Raw genomic sequence first — 20,047 nt, 5'->3', positions numbered from 1 at the left:
AAGAATTTTGTCACCCAAAGAAGAAGTAAGACTGGTGCGAACCATAGCCAGGATACGATCAGGAGGAATCACAGGAACTGGAACCGACTCGGACTTGGACGTGGAGGAAAATTGTTGTGACAAGGCGTCAGACCTTACATTCTTAGTACCGGGTAAGAATGAGACTGTGTAATTAAAACTCTACTGGGAGAGAGGCGCTTAGCCACAGACAAGAATATGAGATTCTTATGGTCAGTAAGAATGAGAACCGGAGCAAGTCTGAATTTATTTAAATATTACCTTGTGACTCTGCTCACCCAGGCCCACAACTGGTTGCTAGTTGATGAGACTAATAGTGCCGTGGTGTTGGAGGCTGCACTGCTCGGCTCTTATGAAGCACTACATAATATACTTTACAGGGGTTGTTTAGCATCGCTCCGTCTCACCCAATCTATGACCGCCGTCATTAAGGCATGGCAGCTTCAACATCCCGGGCCCTCATCTACTTACTCACCACATACACCTCTATGGCATAACCCTTCCCTGAAGCAATTTTTCTTGATTCCCGACCCCACTGTGTGGGCCTCTAAAGGGATAAAATATCTTATCCAAATCTGTGAGGGGGGTGTACTCCAGACATTCGACTCCCTTAAAGAGAAATACAACCTCCCCAATTCATACCCAATTAGATTCCTTCAGTTGAGACATGCCTTTCAGAAGCAATTTGGCAATCACCCCGTAACCTTCACCCTGTCCAGAACTGAAGCTATGCTATGGGGGGATAGTCTGGGTAAACCACTCTCTACAATATACAAGTCTCTTCAACCCTCCATTCATGATGGCCTTGACAAACTATTATCACGATGGCGAGAGGAAGTCCCAGAGTTAGATTACGAAGACTGGGAGGATGTTTGGGACTACCCTATGCAAAGCTTAGTCAGCCAGAGACAGATTAATCCAATTTAAGATTCTCCATAGAGTAAAGTGGCGACGGAAAGTATTCAGACCCCCTTACATTTTTTACCCTTTGTTATATTGCAATTTGCTAAAATCGTTTAAGTTCATTTTTTTCCTCATTAATGTACACACAGCACCCCATATTGACAGAAAAATACAGAATTGTTGACATTTTTGAAGATTTATTAAAAAAGAAAAACTGAAATATCACATGGTCCTAAGTATTCAGACCCTTTTCTGTGACACTCATATATGTAACTCAGGTGCTGTCCATTTCTTCTGATCATCCTTGAGATGGTTCTGCACCTTCATTTGAGTTCAGCTGTGTTGGATTATACTGATTGGACTTGATTAGGAAAGCCACACACCTGTCTATATAAGACCTTACAGCTCACAGTGCTGTCAAATGACAATCATGTCAAAGGAACTGCCTGTAGAGCTTAGAGACAGAATTGTGGCAAGGCACAGATCTGGCCAAGGTTATGTAGCGCTGGTAGATCTTCAATCTACTGCTTATAGGTAAATTTAGTGGATTATCTGTTCATACATAGTCAGATTTGCCTCTGTTCCAGCATGGCTGAGTTGCATGTAGTTTCGCACTGTGCCTGTGGGTGTCGTTGTCGCCATGGGTCGGTGTTGGAAAGGTAACATGTTGAAGCTTATGAGTGCTCCTCTGTCCCTGGGATAACTCGGTGGAGGTGGTCCTCCGAGTTGCATTCTGGGAGAGGGTATTTATGGGACAGATGCCATATTTTAGGGGTCTTTCGTTCCACCTGCTGGCCCTCCTGGCCGACAGGTATGTGTTAGGAGTACTAACTCGTGGTCCTCCGACCTGAATGCCCATGTTGCTGCAGGGTGTGGGTGGGCCCAGAAGCCTGTCTGGGGCCTACCACAATGGCAAGGGAATGGTCCTGGGCTGTCTGTCCTACGGGAAGAAGCTGGACAACTGAGAAGATGCCAGGGGAGGACCCGTCATGGAAGGATCATGCAGAGTGCTGGTTTGGAGAGGGGCCTGGTGACTCAGTTGGAGGACGCATCCTAAAGTAATCCTACCGCATTGTACTGCCGGGTCGGCTTAAAGGTTCTAGTGCTGTGTTTGCTATTTATCGTAAACCATTACATCCTGTGGCAGAGGATCGTACGGGTTTCTATTCCATTTAAGTCTGTGGCAGAGACTTTTGTTCGTGCTGTGTACTGGCTGCTAGGTTAGTGAGAGAAACCTATCCAGACGGGCAAAGATTCAACTCTAAAAAGAAAGTACAATTATCTACAAGATTCCAATTCCTAATACTATACTAAGAAAAGGTATTTGAACTTCCCTGCAACTCTTCTTCTACCTCTTTCCTGCTACTTCCTTCAATTACGTTTATTAAAGCATTGGAAAAGATACGCAAGTGTCCGGTGCCTACATCGTCTGGTATTAACCTCAACGGGACCCTAGACCCGGTTCTGGTGAAATTAAGGTAACAAAGGTGACGGTAACAGCCCGCTTTAAACCAAGCTCCACCGAGAGTTATTGCTACAGTTACAAAAAATTTCTTCTGCACTTAAAGTTCCTTAGAGCACAGTGGCCTCCATAATCCTTAAATGGAAGACGTTTGGGACGACCAGAACCCTTCCTAGAGCTGGCCGTCCGGCCAAACTGAGCTACCAGGGGAGAAGAGCCTTGGCGAGAGAGGTAAAGAAGAACCCAAAGATCACTGTGGCTGAGCTCCAGAGATGCAGTCGGGAGATGGGAGAAAGTTGTAGAAAGTCAACCATCACTGCAGCCCTCCACCAGTCGGGGCTTTATGGCAGAGTGGCCCGACGGAAGCCTCGCAAGACACATGAAAGCCTGCATGGAGTTTGCTAAAAAACACCTGAAAGACTCCAAGATGGTGAGAAATAAGATTCTCTGGTCTGATGAGACCAAGATAGAACATTTTGGCCTTAATTCTAAGCGGTATGTGTGGAGAAAACCAGGCTCTGCTCATCACCTGTCCAATACAGTCCCAACAGTGAAGCCTGGTGGTGGCAGCATCATGCTGTGGGGGTGTTTTTCAGCTGCAGGGACAGGACGACTGGTTGCAATCGAGGGAAAGGTGAATGTGGTCAAGTACAGGGATATCCTGGACGAAAACCTTCTCCAGAGTGCTCAGGACCTCAGACTGGGCCGAAGGTTTACCTTCCAACAAGACAATGACCCTAAGCACACAGCTAAAATAAAGAAGGAGTGGCTTCACAACAACTCCATGACTGTTCTTGAATGGCCCAGCCAGAGCCCTGACTTAAACCCAATTGAGCATCTCTGGAGAGACCTAAAAATGGCTGTCCACCAACGTTTTCCATCCAACCTGACAGAACTGGAGAGGCTCTGCAAGGAGATATGGCAGAGGATCCCCAAATCCAGGTGTGAAAAACTTGTTGCATCTTTCCCAAAAAGACTCATGGCTGTATTAGATCAAACGGGTGCTTCTACTAAATACTGAGCAAAGGGTCTGAATACCATGTGATATTTCAGTTTTTCTTTTTTAATAAATCTGCAAAAATGTCAACAATTCTGTGTTTTTCTGTCAATATGGGGTGCTGTGTGTACATTAATGAGGAAAAAAAAAAGAACTTAAATGATTTTAGCAAATGGCTGCAATATAAAATGGCTGCAATATAAAAAAGAGTGAAAAATTTAAAGGAGTCTGAATACTTTCCGTTCCCACTGTATATCTCACACCTCAATGGTTACGGAAGATTTATCCCTCACACTCTTCACAATGTTGGCGCTGTACGGCCGACCCTGCCACTTTCCTGCATGTGAGAATGTCCTGGAATAAAATTATTCTGGACAGAGGTTTCCCAATGCATTTGCACAGTCACCACATTTGCAATACCACTATCAATTAATGTTTGCATTTTAGGTCTCATTCACCTACTAGCTACCTCTTGATCTATGAGAACTTTGATAGGCCTCCTATTGTTTTATGCACGTAAGACTATACTCCCTAAATGGAAATCCACCCAGCCCCCCACCTTAGATTATTGGAAGAATATAGTCAATAAAGCGGTCCCACTGTATAAATTTACATATGAAACTAGGGGATGTTCAAAAAAATTCTCCAAAGTATGGGATATTTGGACCGAGTCCAGAGATACTGTCGGATCCTCGGCAACCCCTTCTTAGGATACTCTGTTTTGTTTCTGTTTACTGCTTAGATTAACTTGGCACACCCCAGATACCTCGCTTCCAATTTCCTAAGCCTTGGTTACCAACCACCTTACCTTTTGTTGTTTTTCTTTTAATGTGTATGTTTTTACCTAAGCCTGGGTATGCCCAATAGGCTTTGTTTTGTATTTCAATTTATATTCTTATAATAAAAAGAATTAAAAAAAAAAAAAAGAATGAGCACCGGCACAGTGGTACCTTCAAGGAGATGTCTCCATTCTTTCAGGGCTAAAATGATCGCCAACAGCTCTCTGTCACCAATCTCGTAATTGCACTCTGCAGGTGACAATTTCTTGGAAAAGTAGCCACACGGATGCATAGCGCTCTCAGAGATAGGACGTTGAGACGTTGAGAAAGGGCACCAAATCCAGTCTCAGAAGCATCAACTTCTACGATAAAAGGCAGCCTTGAGACTCTGAAAGGCCTTAATGGACTCCGGAGACCAACTCTGTGGGTTACCGTCCTTTCTGGTCATATCAGTCAGGGGCTTGACCAAAGACGAGAAGTTACGAATAAACTTTTGATAATAGTTGGCAAAGCCCAGGAAACGCTGCAGAGGATGTAAACCCACGCGTCGGGGCCACTGTAGGACTGCCGAAAGTTTCTCTGGGTCGAAAAACCAGCAGTGGAAATGACATGACTTCTCCAGTTTACAGTAGAGATTGTTTTCTCTTAGTTTCTGAAGCACATGACAGACATCTGTGTGGTGGCTCTCCAGGGACTTGGAAAATATGAGGATATCATCGGGATAAACCTCCACACATAACTGCAACAAATCTTGGAGGACATTGTTAATAAATTCCTGGAAAACTTCCGGGGTGTTACAAAAGCCAAAAGGCATTACGAGGTACTCATAATGGCCCGTTCTGGTATTAAACGCAGTTTTCCACTTGTCACCCTCCTTAATCCGCACAAGATTGTATGCCCCTCTCAAATCAAGCTTCATGAAAACTGTTGCTCCCTTGAATATAACTCTGTAATCAACGGAATTGCGAAGGCATTCTTAATCGTGAAACGATTGAGACCCCTATAATCAATATAAGGTCTCAGTTCGCCAGTGCCTCTGTAACCCATGATAACTATAACCAGTGGAAACCTAGGTGAGGAAATAACTTGGAATTGGATTATCTCATGGTGAAGAGCCCCATGGTTAAGAGCCCCTACGGCCATGAACAATGGAACCGTCTCATGAGTCACATGAGCAGGCTCCGTCAGGAGCCTCAATGGCAAGTGGAGTGTCACGCAGCTGCAGCGGAATCGAGTGCTGCGATACAAAGGCAGCATCAATGAACTGGCCTGCAGCCCCAGAGTCGATTAGAGCCTGTATCTCGATGGACGACTCAGCCCAAGAAAGGGTGACCGAAACCAGGGGCTTATCCTTCTGGATAACTGGGGACAAAACAACGCCACCTAAGGTCTGTCCATGACAGGATCTCAAGGTTCGGGCGTTCCCTGGACGTGTAGGACAAGACTTCAAAAAGTGACCTGCCTGGCCACAATAAAGGCACAATCTCTCTCTCCTCCTAAAGGCTCTCTCATCCGCAGAGAGACGCGTGAAGCCCAAGTGCATGGGTTCATCTTCACTGACCAACTCAGTACCAGGAGGCTTGGGAGGTGAGGGAGGCATGGGTGGGACTGCAAAGCTCGAAGGCAAACGTACAGGAGGCTTCCGCAAGCGCTCCTTAAAAGAGAGTCTTTCTCTGAGTCTGGAGTAAATGAGGATGGCAAACGTGATCAACCTCTCCAGCTCAGTGGGTATATCTCAGGATGCTATCTCATCCTTGATGGAATCCGAGAGACCATGAGAAAAAGCAGCCACCAGTGACTCGTTGTTCCAAGCAATCTCTACTGCCAGAGTACGGAGTTCAATGGCGTAGTCGGCAACAGTTCTCGTACTCTGTTTGATGGACATGAGGCACTTGGCAGCAGAAGCGGAGCATGCGGGAAAGTCAAATACCCTTTTAAAGTAGGCCACAAAGTCAGGGTAACTCAAGACAACAGGTTTTTGCGTCACAGTGGGATGGACAGGGGGGCAGCAGAGTGGACTGGGGCAGCAGAGTGCACAGAGGAGCAGCAGAGTGCACAGGGGGGCAGTGGGATGGACATGGGGTAGCAGAGTGGACGGGGGGCAGCGGAGTGTACAGGGGGGCTGTGGGATGGAAAGTGGGGCAGTGGGATGGACTGGGGGGGCAGTGGGATGAACAGGGGGCAGCAGAGTGAACTGGGGCAGTGTGATGGATAGGGGAGCAGTAGAGTGGACTGGGGGCAGTGGGATGGACAGGGGGGAAGCAAAATGGACTGGAGGGCAGTGGATGGGGGCAGCGGGATGGACAGGGGGCAGTGGAGTGGACAGGAGGGCAGCAAAGTGGACTGGGGCAGTGAGATGGACTGGGGGGGAGTATAGTGGACAGGGGGGCAGTGGAGTGGACAGGGGGCAGTGGGATGGACAGGGGGGCAGTGGGATGGACAGGGGGCAGCAGGGTGGACTGGGGGTAGAGGAGTGGACAGGGGGCAGCGGGATGGACAGGGGGCAGTGGAGTGGACAGGAGGGCAGTGGGATGGACAGGGGGCAGTGGGATGGACAGGGGGCAGTGGAATGGACAGGGGGCAGCGGAGTGAATTGGGGGGTAGCGGGATGGACAGGGGAGGCAGCAGAGTGGACAGGGGGCAGTGGAGTAGATTGAGGGCAGTGGGATGCACTGGGGGCAGCTGAGTGGACTGGGGGCAGTGGGATGGACAGGTGGGCAGCAGAGTGGACTGGGGGCAGTGGGATGGAAAATGGAGCAGTGGGATGGACTGAGGGGTAGTAGAATGGACTGGGGGGCAGCGAAGTTGATGATATCCTGCTTGTCAGTCCTGCCTACTTAAGCCGTCCAGCCCAGATGATCTCTGCCTTCGCCTTGGTCAACATCACAGAGACTATCTCCTGCATTTCTGTTAAAGACTTGCTTGGCTGACATTCCTTCTGGCTCCATATCCTGCTTGCTGTTCCACTATGCTGATCTCTGGCTTCCCTGCTTCCCGACTTTCTGGCTTGTCTGACTATCTGTTCCGGTTACTTTGGCTAGGTTTTGACTATGTTTGTTCTATTTACTTTTATTATTAAACAAGTGTGATTTAACTGTACTTCTGTCTCAGTCTGATTCATGGTTTCTGACAATGGGGGGGCAGTAGGATAGACAGGGGGCAGTGGGATGGACAGGGGGCAGCAGAGTGGACTGGGGGCAGAGGAGTGGACTGGGGGCAGTGGGATGGACAGGGGGCAGTGGAGTGGACAGGGGGCAGCAAAGTGAACTGTGGGGCAGTGGGATGGACTGGGGGCAGCATAGTGGACAGGGGGGCAATGGAGTGGACAGAGGGGCAGTGGACTGGACAGGGGGGCTTTGGGATGGACAGGTGGCAGTGGAGTGGACTGGGGGGGCAGTGGGGTGGACTGGGGGGGCAGTGGGGGTGGACTGGGGTCAGCAGAGTGGACAGAGGGGCAGTGGAGTGGACACAGAGGCAGCGGAGTGGACAGGGGGGCAGTGGGATGGACAGGGGGCAACAGAGTGGATTGGGGGCAGTGGGATGCAGAGTGCACAGAGGAGCAGCAGAGTGCACATGGGGCAGTGGGATGGACAGGGGGTAGCAGAGTGGACAGGGGGGCAGCGGAGTGGACAGGGGGCAGTGGGATGGAAAGTGGGGCAGTGGGATGATCTGGGGGCAGTGGGATGAACAGAGGGCAGCAGAGTGAACTGGGGCAGTGGGGTGGATAGGGGAGCAGCAGAGTGGACTGGGGGCAGTGGGATGGACAGGGGGAAACAAAGTGGACTGGAGGGCAGTGGGATGGACTGGGGGGACAGCAGAGTGGACAAGGGGGCAGTGGAGTGGATGGGGCAGCGGGATGGACAGGGGGCAGTGGAGTGGACAGGAGGGCAGCAAAGTGGACTGGGGCATTGAGATGGACTGGGGGGAGCATAGCGGACAGAGGGGCAGTGGAGTGGACAGGGGGGCAGTGGGATGGGCAGGGGGGCAGCAGGGTGGACTGGGGGTAGAGGAGTGGACAGGGGGCAGCGGGATGGACAGGGGGCAGTGGAGTGGACAGGAGGGCAGTGGGATGCACAGGGGGCAGTGGAATGGACAGGGGGCAGTGGAATGGACAGGGGGCAGCAGAGTGAATTGGGGGGGTAGCAGGATTGACAGGGGAGGCACCAGAGTGGACAGGGGGCAGTGGCGTAGATTGAGGGCAGTGGGATGGACTGGGGGCAGCAGAGTGGACTGGAGACAGTGGGATGGAAAGTGGAGCAGTGGGATAGACTGGGGGGTAGTGGAATGGACTGGGGGGCAGCGAAGTGGGTTGGGGGCAGTGGGATGGACTGGGGAGCAATGGAGTGGACTGGGGGACAGTGGAATGGATGGGGGCAGCGGGATGGACAGGGGGGCAGTGGGATGGACAGGGGCAGCAAAACTGACTGGGGGGCAGTAGAGTGGACAAAGAGGCAGCGGAGTGGACAGGGGGCAATGGGATGGACAGGGGGCAGCGGAGTAGATTGGGGCAGCGAAGAGGATTGGGGGCAGAAGAATAGACGGAAATATATGGTTGGATGTGTCATTGCCTTCATCCCATATAATGTTCCAAAAAATTGTATAAACCTCTAGTTGGGATTTTTAAGGCAATGTAACAATTAATTTGAGTAAAAAATGAATTTATTATAAATACAAATATAAATTCATCATACACATTGATTAAACTTCATAATGTTTGTGGACGATACATAATATTAAAAGTCACAGTGCATGATTGTAAAGAATGATAGATCGTGATACATCTTACTACAAGATACAATCACCACCAATGCAAAGAAGGTGGTGTCAAGTAGCAGAATTCCAACGCGTTTCAACATATATTATTCAAGAAAGTCTTCCTCAGGGAAAATTGTATCAAAATCTAATGCCGCGTACACACGGTCGGACTTTTCGTCTACAAAAGTCCAACGGACGCAGACGGACTAAAGCTGGCTGGTAATCCGATCGTGTGTGGGCTTCTCCGGACTTTCAGCAGACTTTTTCAGCCTCAAATCCGACGGACTTTAGATTTGAAACATGCTTCAAATCTTTACGTCGTAACTACGACGGACCCCGAAATCCGCTCGTCTGTGTGCTAGTCCGACGGACAAAAACCCATGCTAGGGCAGCTATTGGCTAGTGGCTATGAACTTCCTTATTTTAGTCCGGTGTACGTCATCACGTTCGAATCCGTCGGACTTTTGTGTGGTCGTGTGTAGGCAAGTCCGTTCGTTAGAAAGTCTGCTGCAAGTCCGCCGAAAGTCCGCCGGAAGTCTGTCGGACAGGCTGTCGGACTTTTGTAGACGAAAAGTCCGACCGTGTGTACGCGGCATAAAAGAAATCAGAGTAACAATATTATAGGCTACATACATATATCACATTTATTGTAAAATGGACAGAGTATCTGCCAAAACGTATATTTTTCGTGCATTTATTGAGTAACAGTTAGTGCATTCCAGTGTCAGAGTGAGAGGGTTTTAGTCCCCCATTACCCAAGCTGCCCCACATCCTCTACGAGATGGCGGGATGTAGTAAATATCCCAAAAAATGGCATTCCAAAAAATAGCTTGATGGCTGTATCAAACATATATAGAAAAGGGATTAGTAAGAAACCCCCTCCCCCCAGATGTATATACAAAAGTTCCAAGGATATCCCCCCTTAGAGAAGTCCGGTTATTCCCTGGCCAAGAACTTACCTTAAAGAGGAGGGTACAGAGGTTCATCCAGAATCGAATCAAACATTGAATGGAAAGCCTTCACTCAATAACAACCCCCTTCGGTTAGAAACCAGGGGGAGGAATGGTGCCATTTGCCGTCCCTGGCGTCCTTATAAATGGTGTGGGTGATGGAAAGGGGGAGGCGCTGCGTCAACGTGGTGAAGCAGCACGTCCCGCCGTAGGGCGACTCGACGCAAGACGCCGCCGCAGCACAGCATAGGCATGGTACAGCGTGATGACATGTCCGGCGGATGTAAACATCCGGACAGACAGAGTCGCCGCCATGTTGGAAAAGGGCGGTGTGCAATGCCCACCGGAGAAACGAAGGGTCCCACCTGTGGGGAAAAAGCATAATAACACTACATGAATCACTAAGGCAATGCCGAGGCGCAATGCAACATCATCTCCTGTGGGGGGGATGAGAACATTCGGAGCAGTGGTGGATTATACTGCAATGTCATCCTCTGTGGGGGGATGACAACACCCGGAACAGCAGGCCAGCCATGGTGGGAGTGGCGGCACCAAGCGCCGCTAGGGGCACCCTAGTGCAGCAAAATTGCAGCACACACCATAGGGTCATCATTTCCACCAACTCCAACGAATTGGGGCAGGTGGAAAGAGGGCCAATGGGGACTAGTAACCTCTGACACATAGAGTCCCCTGACCTGAACAAGGTTCCAGCTCAGGGGTGGGGATGCCGCAGTGTCAAAACAAGGCACCGCGGCCCCCCTGTGCTGGGTAGAGGTGAGTGGACAGAGAGGGTAAAGTTCCTCCAAATGGGAACCAGAGGCAGGACACCAATCCAAATACCAATAGACAGGGGCAGCAGAGTGGACGAATAGATTGGGCAGCAGAATGGACTGGGGGACAGCAGAGTGCACAGGGGGGCAGTGGGATAGACAGGGGGTAGCAGAGTGGACAGGGGGGCAGCGGAGTGGACTGGGGTACAGCAGAGTGGACAGGGGGGCAGCGGGATGGACAGCAGGGCAGCCGAATGGACAGGAGGGGCATCAGAGTGGACAGGGGGCAGTGGGATAGACAGGGGAGAAGCAGAGTGGACAAGGGGGCAGTAGTCAAGTAGACAGTGGGGTGTACGGTAAGGAGACAGTGGTGCTCAGTGGTGGACTGGAAACCTATCTCCTGCTGTACTGTTCTGTAGGCTTCTCTCATATGTTACAAGCAGTAAGTCATCATCTGCACTTGCTGCTCCTTTTGCTGGGCTCCTGTGAAGTTGGACGATTCTGTCAGCCCAGGAGACACACAGACAGGGAGATAATCTCTCAAGAAAATCCCTACCCATTGGCTGAGACTCCCCATTCATACCTAAACTGTCCTCGCAATGCCCTTGTCTTATCTAATGCCACCGAATACCCGGCCATCTAGTGACAGAAGAGAGGAGAGCAGCAATTCCAGAATTAGGGTTAAATCAATTGACCTCCTATCAATTGGCCAGGCAACTATCACTTGGCAAATAAATTTACCACACATACATGCCATAACTGGATATTTTGACACTGATTCTTGTTACTCTCCCTGCTTTATGGGAAATAATTTGTCAGTTGGGACAATTGTTGCCTCAAAACCATATGCATTTGAAGTGATTCTTTATCAGACTTGTATGTACAGTTGTGCTCATAGGTTTACATACCCTTGCAGAATTTATGATTTCTTGTCCATTTTTCAGAGAATATGAATGATAACACAAAAACGTTTCTTTCACTCATGGTTAGTGTTTGGCTGAAGCCTTTTTTATCGATCAACTGTGTTTACTCTTTTTAAATCATAATGGCAACATAAACTACCCAAATGACCCTGATCAAAAGTTTACATACTCTGGTGATTTTGGCCTGATAACATGCACACAAGTTGACACAAAGGGGTTTGAATGGCTATTAAAGGTAACATCCATCCTCACCTGTGATCTGTTTGCTTGTAATTAGTGTGTGTGTATAAAAAGTCAACGAGTTTCTGGACTCCTGACAGACCCTTGCATCTACCATCCAGTGCTGCACTGACGTTTCTGGATTCTGAGTCATGGGGAAAGCAAAAAAGAATTGTCAAAGGATCTGCAGCAAAGTGGACTGGGGGCAATGAGATGGACTTGGTGGAGCATAGTGGACAGGAGGGCAGTGAAGTGGACACAGAGGCAGAGGAGTGGACGGGGGGCAGTGGGAATGGACAGGGGGGCAGTGGGATGGACAGGGGAAAGCGGAATGGACTGGAGGCAGCAGAGTAAACAGGGGGGGACAGTGGAATGGACAGGGGGCAGCGGAGTGAACTGGGGGACAGTGGGATGGAAAGTGGGGCAGTAGAATGGACTGGGGGGCAGTGGGATGGACAGGAGGGGCAGCAGAGTGAACTGGGGGCAGTGGGATGGACAGGGGGCAACAGAGTGGACTGGGGGGCAGCAAAGTGGGCTGGGGGGCAGTGGGATGGACTGGGGCACAATGGAGTGGACAGCGGGGGCAGTGGAATGGATGGGGGCAGCGGGATGGACGGGGGCAGTGGGATGGACAGGGGGCAGTGGAGTGGACAGGGGTGTAGCAAAGTGGACTGGGGGCAGCAGAGTGGACAGGGGGCAGTGGAGTGGATAGGGGGGCAGTAGAGTGGACACGAAGGCAGCAGAGTGGACAGGGGCAGTGGGATGAACAGGGGGGCAGCGAAGTGGATTGGGGGGCAGAAGGATAGACTGGGGGGCAGCAGAGTGCACAGGGATAAGTGGAGTGGACAGGGGGGTAGCAGAGTGGACAGGGGGCAGCGGGCTGGACAGGAGGGTAGCAGAGTGGACAGGGGGCAGCGGAGTGGACTGGGGCCAGCAGGATGGACAGGGGGGCAGCTGGATGATAGGGGGGCAGTGAGATGGACAGGGGGGCATCGGAGTGGACAGGGGGCAGTGGGATGACAGGGGGCAGTGGGATGGACAGGGGGACATCAGAGTGGACTGGGGGGCAGCAGAGTAGACAGGGGGCAGTGGGATGGACAGGGGGGAAGCAGAGTGGACAGGGGGGCAGTAGTCAAGTAGACAGTGGGGTGTACAGTAAGGAGACAGTGGTGCCTAGTGGTGGACTGTATACCTGTCTACTGCTGTACTGTTCTGTAGGCTGTGGGCTTCTCTCAGGTGTTACAAGCAGTAAGTCATCAGCTGCACTTGCTGCTCCTTCTGCTGGGCTCCTGTGAAGTTGGAAGATCCTGTCAGCCCAGGAGACACAAAGACAGGGAGATAATACGTCTCAAGAAAATCCCTGCCCTTTGGCTGAGACACCCCATTCATTCCTAATCTGTCCTTGCAATGCCCTTGTCTTATCTAATACCACCAGATACCCGGCCATCTAGTGACAGAAGAGAGAAGATCAGCAATTCCAGAATTAGGGTGAAATCAATTGACCTCCTATCAATTGGCCAAGCAACTATCACTTGGCAAATAAATTTACTACACATACATGAGTGCCATAACTGGATATTTTGACACTGATTCTTGTTACTCTCCCTGAAAGCTGCTTTATGGGAAATAATTTGGCCGCTGAGACAATTGTTGCCTCAAAACCATATGCATTTGAAGTGATTCTTTATCAGACTTGTATGTACAGTATAAGGCCTTTTGAGGAAAAAATGTTAAAGGCAGTTATTAACACATTTCTATTCCACCAATTAATGAAAAGTGGTCCCTATAGATGTAGTCTTTTTCAGGAGGGCTCAGCCATTTTTATATTGATGGTCTCATGTTCCAATCAGTATATTAGGATCTTAAAATATCTGGATATTCAAACATAAATAACATTTTCTCTGAGCAGGGCTGGGCGGACACAGAGACAAAATAGGCTCCCACATTGAGAGCTGTTGTAGAGGGTCCCAGCTGCAGAGAGAGAGCTTTCCCTACAGGTCTCTGCTGGCTGTCTCCTGCACTCTGATATCAGGCTGTAATACTGACAGCCTGACCCTGCAGATTTCACTAGAAGAGCTGTTCTTCTAGTGTAATCAATGTAGTTCTGCTGGCCCTGCTTTCTAGTGCACGAGCACAGCGGAAAGACTGTCAAAGTGTGTCTGTGGCCTAAAAGATATGCTAAATTTGCATTCCTTCACCACCCTTCCTTTGTAGGCCTCATGCACGTTCTAAAAGCGCCAGTAGCTTTAGCTGTACAATGTTGCATTAAAAACATGAGTCTTGTCGCATTTTGCAGCAATTTGGCATTAGTGTTTTTTAGTGTTTGCGTTTTTAGCAAAACTATACCCCCACAAAAGTTCATGGCTCAAAAATGCTCATAAATGCTGAATAGCTGCGTTTTCATCATTTTTTTACAGCAGAAAAAACTCCTTTTCAAACCCACTAGTTCTGGGTTTTTCTTTCAGCCAGAAAACTCCCCTGCCAAAAATTGATAACAGCCTATGTGTGCATGGACACATAGGATAACATGCTGGGGAGCTTACTGGCTGCAGAAAAAAAAAAACATACCTGTAGCCAAAAACAGCAATCATAGTGCGCTTGATACAAAGTGTGATGACTGAGGGCTCTTTTACATGGGCAGCAGTCTCTACTACTTCTGTAGAGAAGCAGCTGCCTGTTTTTACAGGCCTTTTTTTTAAATACCAAGGCAGATTTTGTATTGAAATACTGTGCTGTAATCTCAGTGGATGAGTTTGATAGGCTACATGTCAAACTCTGCAAGCTGAAGTAAATGTTCTGCAGCGTGTGTACTATACTGCCAAGCTGCAATCTTCAAGGATTTAGCTGAGTGGTCAGAGGGAATGTAAAAAAGGCGGATCAACCACCAGTAAGCCCGGAGCAAAAAGCAGAGAAATAAGCAGAGGGCGGGCATGACAGGGTTAATAGGGGAACTTGTTGGAAGAGTTAGATATGTAAGAGAGGGTGTGATTGGGTATAGGTGGTGTTGGGGTGGAGCAAAAGTTAACTTAGCTGAGGGAAGATCCCGCCCCAGCTCAGTTTGTGGAGAGGAACAAGCGTGTGCAGCATGGCAGCAGTGGAGGACCTATTTGCCCGTTTGAAGGCCGAGGCGGCGTCCAGGGGCCCTGGATGGCTGGAGGGTCGGTTAGCTGCGGCGCTGGGTGAGTCAGCCTCAGCGGCCCCTTCAGTACTGAGCGCACCAGCGAGTGGTAGGCGATCCAGGCCGCCTACTCGCTATTCACCAGACGCCCCTGGCCCCTTACCTGTGAGGTCTCAGAGGCAGAGGGGTAGTGCGGGACGGCCGGTTTCTGGGCCTCCCGCAAAGCGTTTGGCGACGCGGAACGGGGGGGGTGGCAGCACAGAGGATCACCCTTCCACTAGGTCTCCCAGGACAGAGGATCAGCGGGACAAGGCGGGTCAGGCAGTCGCAGGGCCGCCCGTGAAGAGTGCGGCGGCGCTGCCTCACAGGGTAATAGCCAGCGTCTCCCATTCCCCACGAGCGCATACTTATGGACAGCAGGGCAGGGCGGGTCGGCCGGTTGCAAGGCCGCCCGTGAAGCGCACAGTGGTGCAGGAGTTGGGGAGGGGGGGGCATAAGCAGGGGGCCGGCCAGGGAAGTGACAAGGACACGGCAGCGAGGAGAGCCAGCAGTCCTAGTTCGGATGCTGGGGAAGACATAGCAGGACAAGAAAGCCAGGCCCTGGGCCGAACCACGGCAGGGGCGGAGCTTCAGCGGAGGAGGAACTATGCTGCGGCAGCCGGGCACTCAGGTGCAGTGGTCGGTGGCCCCACGAGGAGAGACAGGCGGGAGAAGGACACTGGCAGTGGCTGTGGGCGGCATTGCAGGGAGGAGGTCGGCAGGCCAAAAAAGGCTGGCCAAAAATTGGGGGGCGGATCCGGAGCGCGGAGGAGGAGTGGAGTACACTGCAGATCCTCGGCATCCAGTGATGAAGCTGCTGGAGGGCCATCGATGATCGGTGAGGAGAGGGGTGCGGACAGATCCGAAGGAGAGCTGTCGCAGTCGGACAGCGATGGGCAGCAAGGAGAGTCGGTGGCGGTGGAGACGGGACCTTCGGCTGGTGGAATCCCTCCCAGGCATCAGGGTAAGAAGACCTGTAATGCTGCATGTAATGTGGGGTATGATGGTGGGGCGGGGGGTAGTGGGGGGGGGCAGGTTTCAGCGGGGCGGTCAGGCACGACCGTGCCTGTCAATCCGGCCGCGCAGGTTTCTGACCGCGCATCGGCGGATGCGGGGCTTCAAGGTTTTGTAAGGGGTTTGAAGGACTTATTAAAAAGGTTCGAGCCAGGGCCAAGCGGGAGTCAGTCTCCGGCGGCGGCATGGGTTGACCCTGGGGAAGGACAGGGGATGAGGGAGGGCTTGGTCACAGACACGGGGAGTTCTACTGGGCTTAGTGTTGAGCGAGCGGCGCCGGCGACAGAAGTCGCGGAGGTGGCTACGCAGGCGGAGGTTCCTAAGACGACGGAAGGGGCTACAGGGGAGGGGTCAAAGAAACAAGATTTAGTACGGTTAGCAGATGCTGCAAAATGTGAGGTGTATGTGTGCTTTGAGGGGCCGCTCGGAGCACACTTGAAGCCGGAAGTGAGGGAAAAAATTTGGAAAGGGGAGTACGTGGAAATTTTTGCGCTTTTACCCCTGGAAAAGTTTAATTTGGATAGAGTTAAGCCGGAGGATAATAAGAAAGAGGATGAGGAAAAAAGACGGTATAGGCTCATACCCAGGACATTTACGAATTGGCTGCAGGCTTTTGCTATAATGGCAAGTGTGATAGGGGAGAAGAATCCGGAGCACTGCTCGGCATTGTTTTGCTACCTGGACGCCGTGGGAGAAGCGTATAGAGTCTACGGGGGCACGGCATGGCTGCGGTATGATGAGCAATTCCGACAGCGGAGGGCCATCCGCCCATCATTGAGGTGGGACCATAAGGACATTAGCCTGTGGATGCGCCTCATGACTTCGGCTAGGCCGACGGGTTCGTTTTTTCAGGGAGGGGCCGGTGGATCAGCCAACTCCGGACAATCGGCCACAAGAAAAAAGGGGGTTTGTTGGCAATTTAATGAGGGGTCCTGTAGATTTGGGGGGTTGTGCAAATACAAGCATGAATGCTCTGGTTGTGGGGGGGGACACCCGGTGTCGCGATGTTTTAAACAAGGAAAGGGCCGTGCCGGCGAGTCTGTTAGTAAAGGGGACAACTCCGGTGAAAGTGGGAAGGATGGAGCCCTTCCTCGATAGGTACCCAGACAGGGCGGCGGCGGGGTTGTTGGCTCGGGGGTTTTCGGAGGGTTTTAGAATCCCGTCTCGTTTGGTTGACACACCCCCGATGGCTCGCAATTTGAAGTCAGCGTTGCTACATGGGAGTGTGGTTAGTGAGAAGTTGCAGAAGGAAGTTAGTTTGGGCCGCATGAGTGGTCCCTTTGCAGAGTTACCAATTCCAGATTTGGTGGTGTCCCCGTTAGGTGTGGTGCCAAAGAAGGAGCCTAATAAGTTTAGGCTGATACATCACTTGTCATACCCGAAAGGGGGGTCGGTGAACGATGCCATTAACCCGGAGGAGTGTGCGGTATCGTACACGTCCTTTGACGCGGCAGTATTTTGGGTTCGGAAGTATGGGCAAGGGGCGCTGTTGGCAAAAGCGGACATAGAGTCGGCTTTCCGTTTATTGCCGGTACATCCAGAGAGTTTTCGTTTCTTGGGTTGTTATTGGGAGGACGAATACTACGTTGATCGTTGTTTGCCTATGGGGTGTTCGATATCCTGCGCGCTGTTTGAAAAGTTTAGTTCGTTCATTGAATGGGTGGTGCGGGACGTCGCGGGATTGAACTCCATCATCCACTACTTGGATGATTTTCTCTGCGTGGGCCCCCCGGGATCGGAAATCTGTTCGGTCTTGTTGGCGACGTTGGAGCATATGGCAGAGAAGTTTGGCATCCCTCTAGCTCCCGAGAAGACGGAGGGTCCAACAACGGAGTTGAGCTTCTTGGGTATCATTCTGGACACCACGGCAATGGAGTGTAGGCTACCTGAGGATAAGTTGACAGCGTTGCAGGCGGAAATTCGGGTGATCAGCGGGCGGCGGAAAGTTCAATTACGGGAGTTGCAATCATTATTAGGTAAGTTGAACTTTGCGTGTCGAATTTTGCCTATGGGGAGAGTATTTTGCAGACGGCTGTCTGCAAGTACGTCGGGGGTGGATTCGCCAAGGCACTATATTCGTTTGTTGAAAGCTCACAGGGATGACCTGAAGGTTTGGCACACGTTCCTGGCTAAGTTCAACGGCAGGGCGCTGTGGATGTCAGGGCCAGTGAGCAACTTTGATCTGGAGTTGTTTACAGATGCGGCGGGTGCAGCAGGTTTCGGAGCCTTTTTTCGGGGCAAGTGGAGCGCGGGGCCATGGCCACAGTCGTGGAGGGAGGCAGGTCTTCTGAAGAACATGCTCCTGTTGGAACTGTTCCCGGTGGTGTTAGCAGTAGAGTTATGGGGTGAGTTGTTTAGGAATTTAAAAGTTAGGTTTCATGGTGACAACTTGGGAGTGGTGCAGGTGATTAATAAGGTATCGGCAGCGTCACCGCCGGTGATTAGGTTACTTAGACACCTGGTTTTGAGATGCCTACAGCTAAATGTGTTTATATATGCTGTGCACCTCCCGGGAGTGGAAAATGTAGTGGCTGACGCATTGTCTCGCTTTCAGTGGGACAGATTCCGGGAGTTGGCGCCGGGGGCAGAGCGAGAAGGGGTCCCGTGTCCGGACTGGCTGTGGAGGATTGCCTTGGAGGACTAGCAGAATGGATAAAACGGTCGGTGAGCGATACAACGTGGGCTGCATACAACAGAGTATGGCAGGAATGGGTGTCTCTGCTGAGACAGGTGCAGGAGGAACATGAAGACCGGGATCTCAGGTTGTTAGTTTTATATTTCGTTTCCAGGAATTTAGAGGATGGGGTGTCGGTGTTTGGGATAGAGAAGAAGTTGGCAGGTCTGGCGTTTTGGTTAAAGTTTCAAGGTTTACCGGACCTGACAAAAGATTTTTGGGTGAGGCAGGCTCTGAAGGGTTACAGACGGGCTAAGCCGGGGAGGGACTCCAGGCGGCCTGTTTCGTTCCAGTTGTTGGGGCAGATTGTCGGATGTTTGGACGCGCTTTGCTCAACAGGGTACGAGGTGTTGTTGTTCAAGGCGGCATTCACATTAGCGTTTTTTGGGGCATTTAGGATCAGTGAGTTGGTTAGTCCCTCCAAAAAAGAAAAAGGGGGGTTGGGAGAGGCTGACGTTCAATGTGGGGTTGACAGGTTGTCCATATTAGTTAGAAGGTCAAAAACCGATCAGCGGGGCAGGGGAAAGACTGTGCAAGTTTTTTCGTTGCCAGGTTCTCCCCTGTGCCCAGTACAAGTGGTAAGGGAGTTTTTAGCAATTCGCCCGGGGGGTGAGGCGCCATTCTTGATACACCAGGATGGGTCGTTTTTGTCACGATTTCAATTTATTGCAATTTTCAAAAAATGTTTGGGGGCATTAGGTTTAGAGGGTGAAAGGTTTTCATCCTATTCATTTAGGATAGGGGCCGCTACGGAAGCAGTTCGGTGGGGTCTGGATGAGGCAGCGGTAAAGAGGATTGGAAGATGGGAATCTAGGCGATTTAGGTCATATGTTCGCCCGCATCTACTGTCTGTTTAAAAAAAAAAAAAAAAAAAACTGAATAAATGAAATGCAAATAATGTTAATCTGGTAAGATTTAATGCGGGCATGTTGAGATGTGTGTTGCTTGTTGATTATTCGTTGGGAGTTATTGATGTATCTGGGGGTTTCTTTTTTTTGTTTGTGTCTTTTTTTCTTGCAGGTCGACAGCAATGCCTTGTGTGGATAGTGGGCCACTCGTATGTTTGTTGGGGGGCCAGGAGAGGAGATGCAAGAAGGGATGGGAGACAGCTGGGGTTTTCCAGGCAGGAAGTGTGTCTCAGGTGGTTTGGTGTGCCGGGCATGCTGTGGGGAAGGACAGTGTCAGAAGTGAACAAATTTGCACGCCTGGACAGAGCGCCGGATGTGTTATTGTTGCACGTAGGGGGTAACGATCTGGGGTTAAGGTCAATGTTGGATTTGGTGAGAGACATCAAGTTCGATTTTTGGCAGCTCAGGATGTCTTTTCCACACATGATTATTGTGTGGTCGGATATCGTGGCGCGTACCACGTGGAGACTGGCCAGGTCGGTCGATAAGATCAACCGGGCTAGGAAGAAGGTTAATAA

At 50.7% G+C, this 20,047-nt stretch overlaps 1 protein-coding gene across 2 annotated transcripts in view; it reads right to left on the bottom strand.

Annotated features, from left to right (window-relative positions):
- The window catches only part of FRRS1 (ferric chelate reductase 1), a 249,808-nt gene that overhangs the window by 74,292 nt on the left and 155,469 nt on the right, over nt 1-20,047 (bottom strand). Inside the window, exon 1 of one of the 2 annotated variants that reach the window (XM_073593067.1) lies at nt 9,874-10,019. The exons of the other annotated variant lie outside the window; for it this stretch is intronic. Coding sequence (XP_073449168.1) covers nt 9,874-9,900 — 27 coding nt within the window. The 5' untranslated portion in view covers nt 9,901-10,019. Of the gene's footprint in view, nt 1-9,873; nt 10,020-20,047 lie in introns of those variants that run through there. 2 annotated transcript variants of the gene reach the window in all.

This window comes from Aquarana catesbeiana, linkage group LG07 (genome assembly GCF_042186555.1).
Source record: "Aquarana catesbeiana isolate 2022-GZ linkage group LG07, ASM4218655v1, whole genome shotgun sequence".
Lineage (NCBI taxonomy): Eukaryota > Metazoa > Chordata > Amphibia > Anura > Ranidae > Aquarana > Aquarana catesbeiana.
The sequence above is the reverse complement of the archived record's forward strand: the minus strand, read 5'-3'. Positions and strand labels throughout refer to the sequence as shown.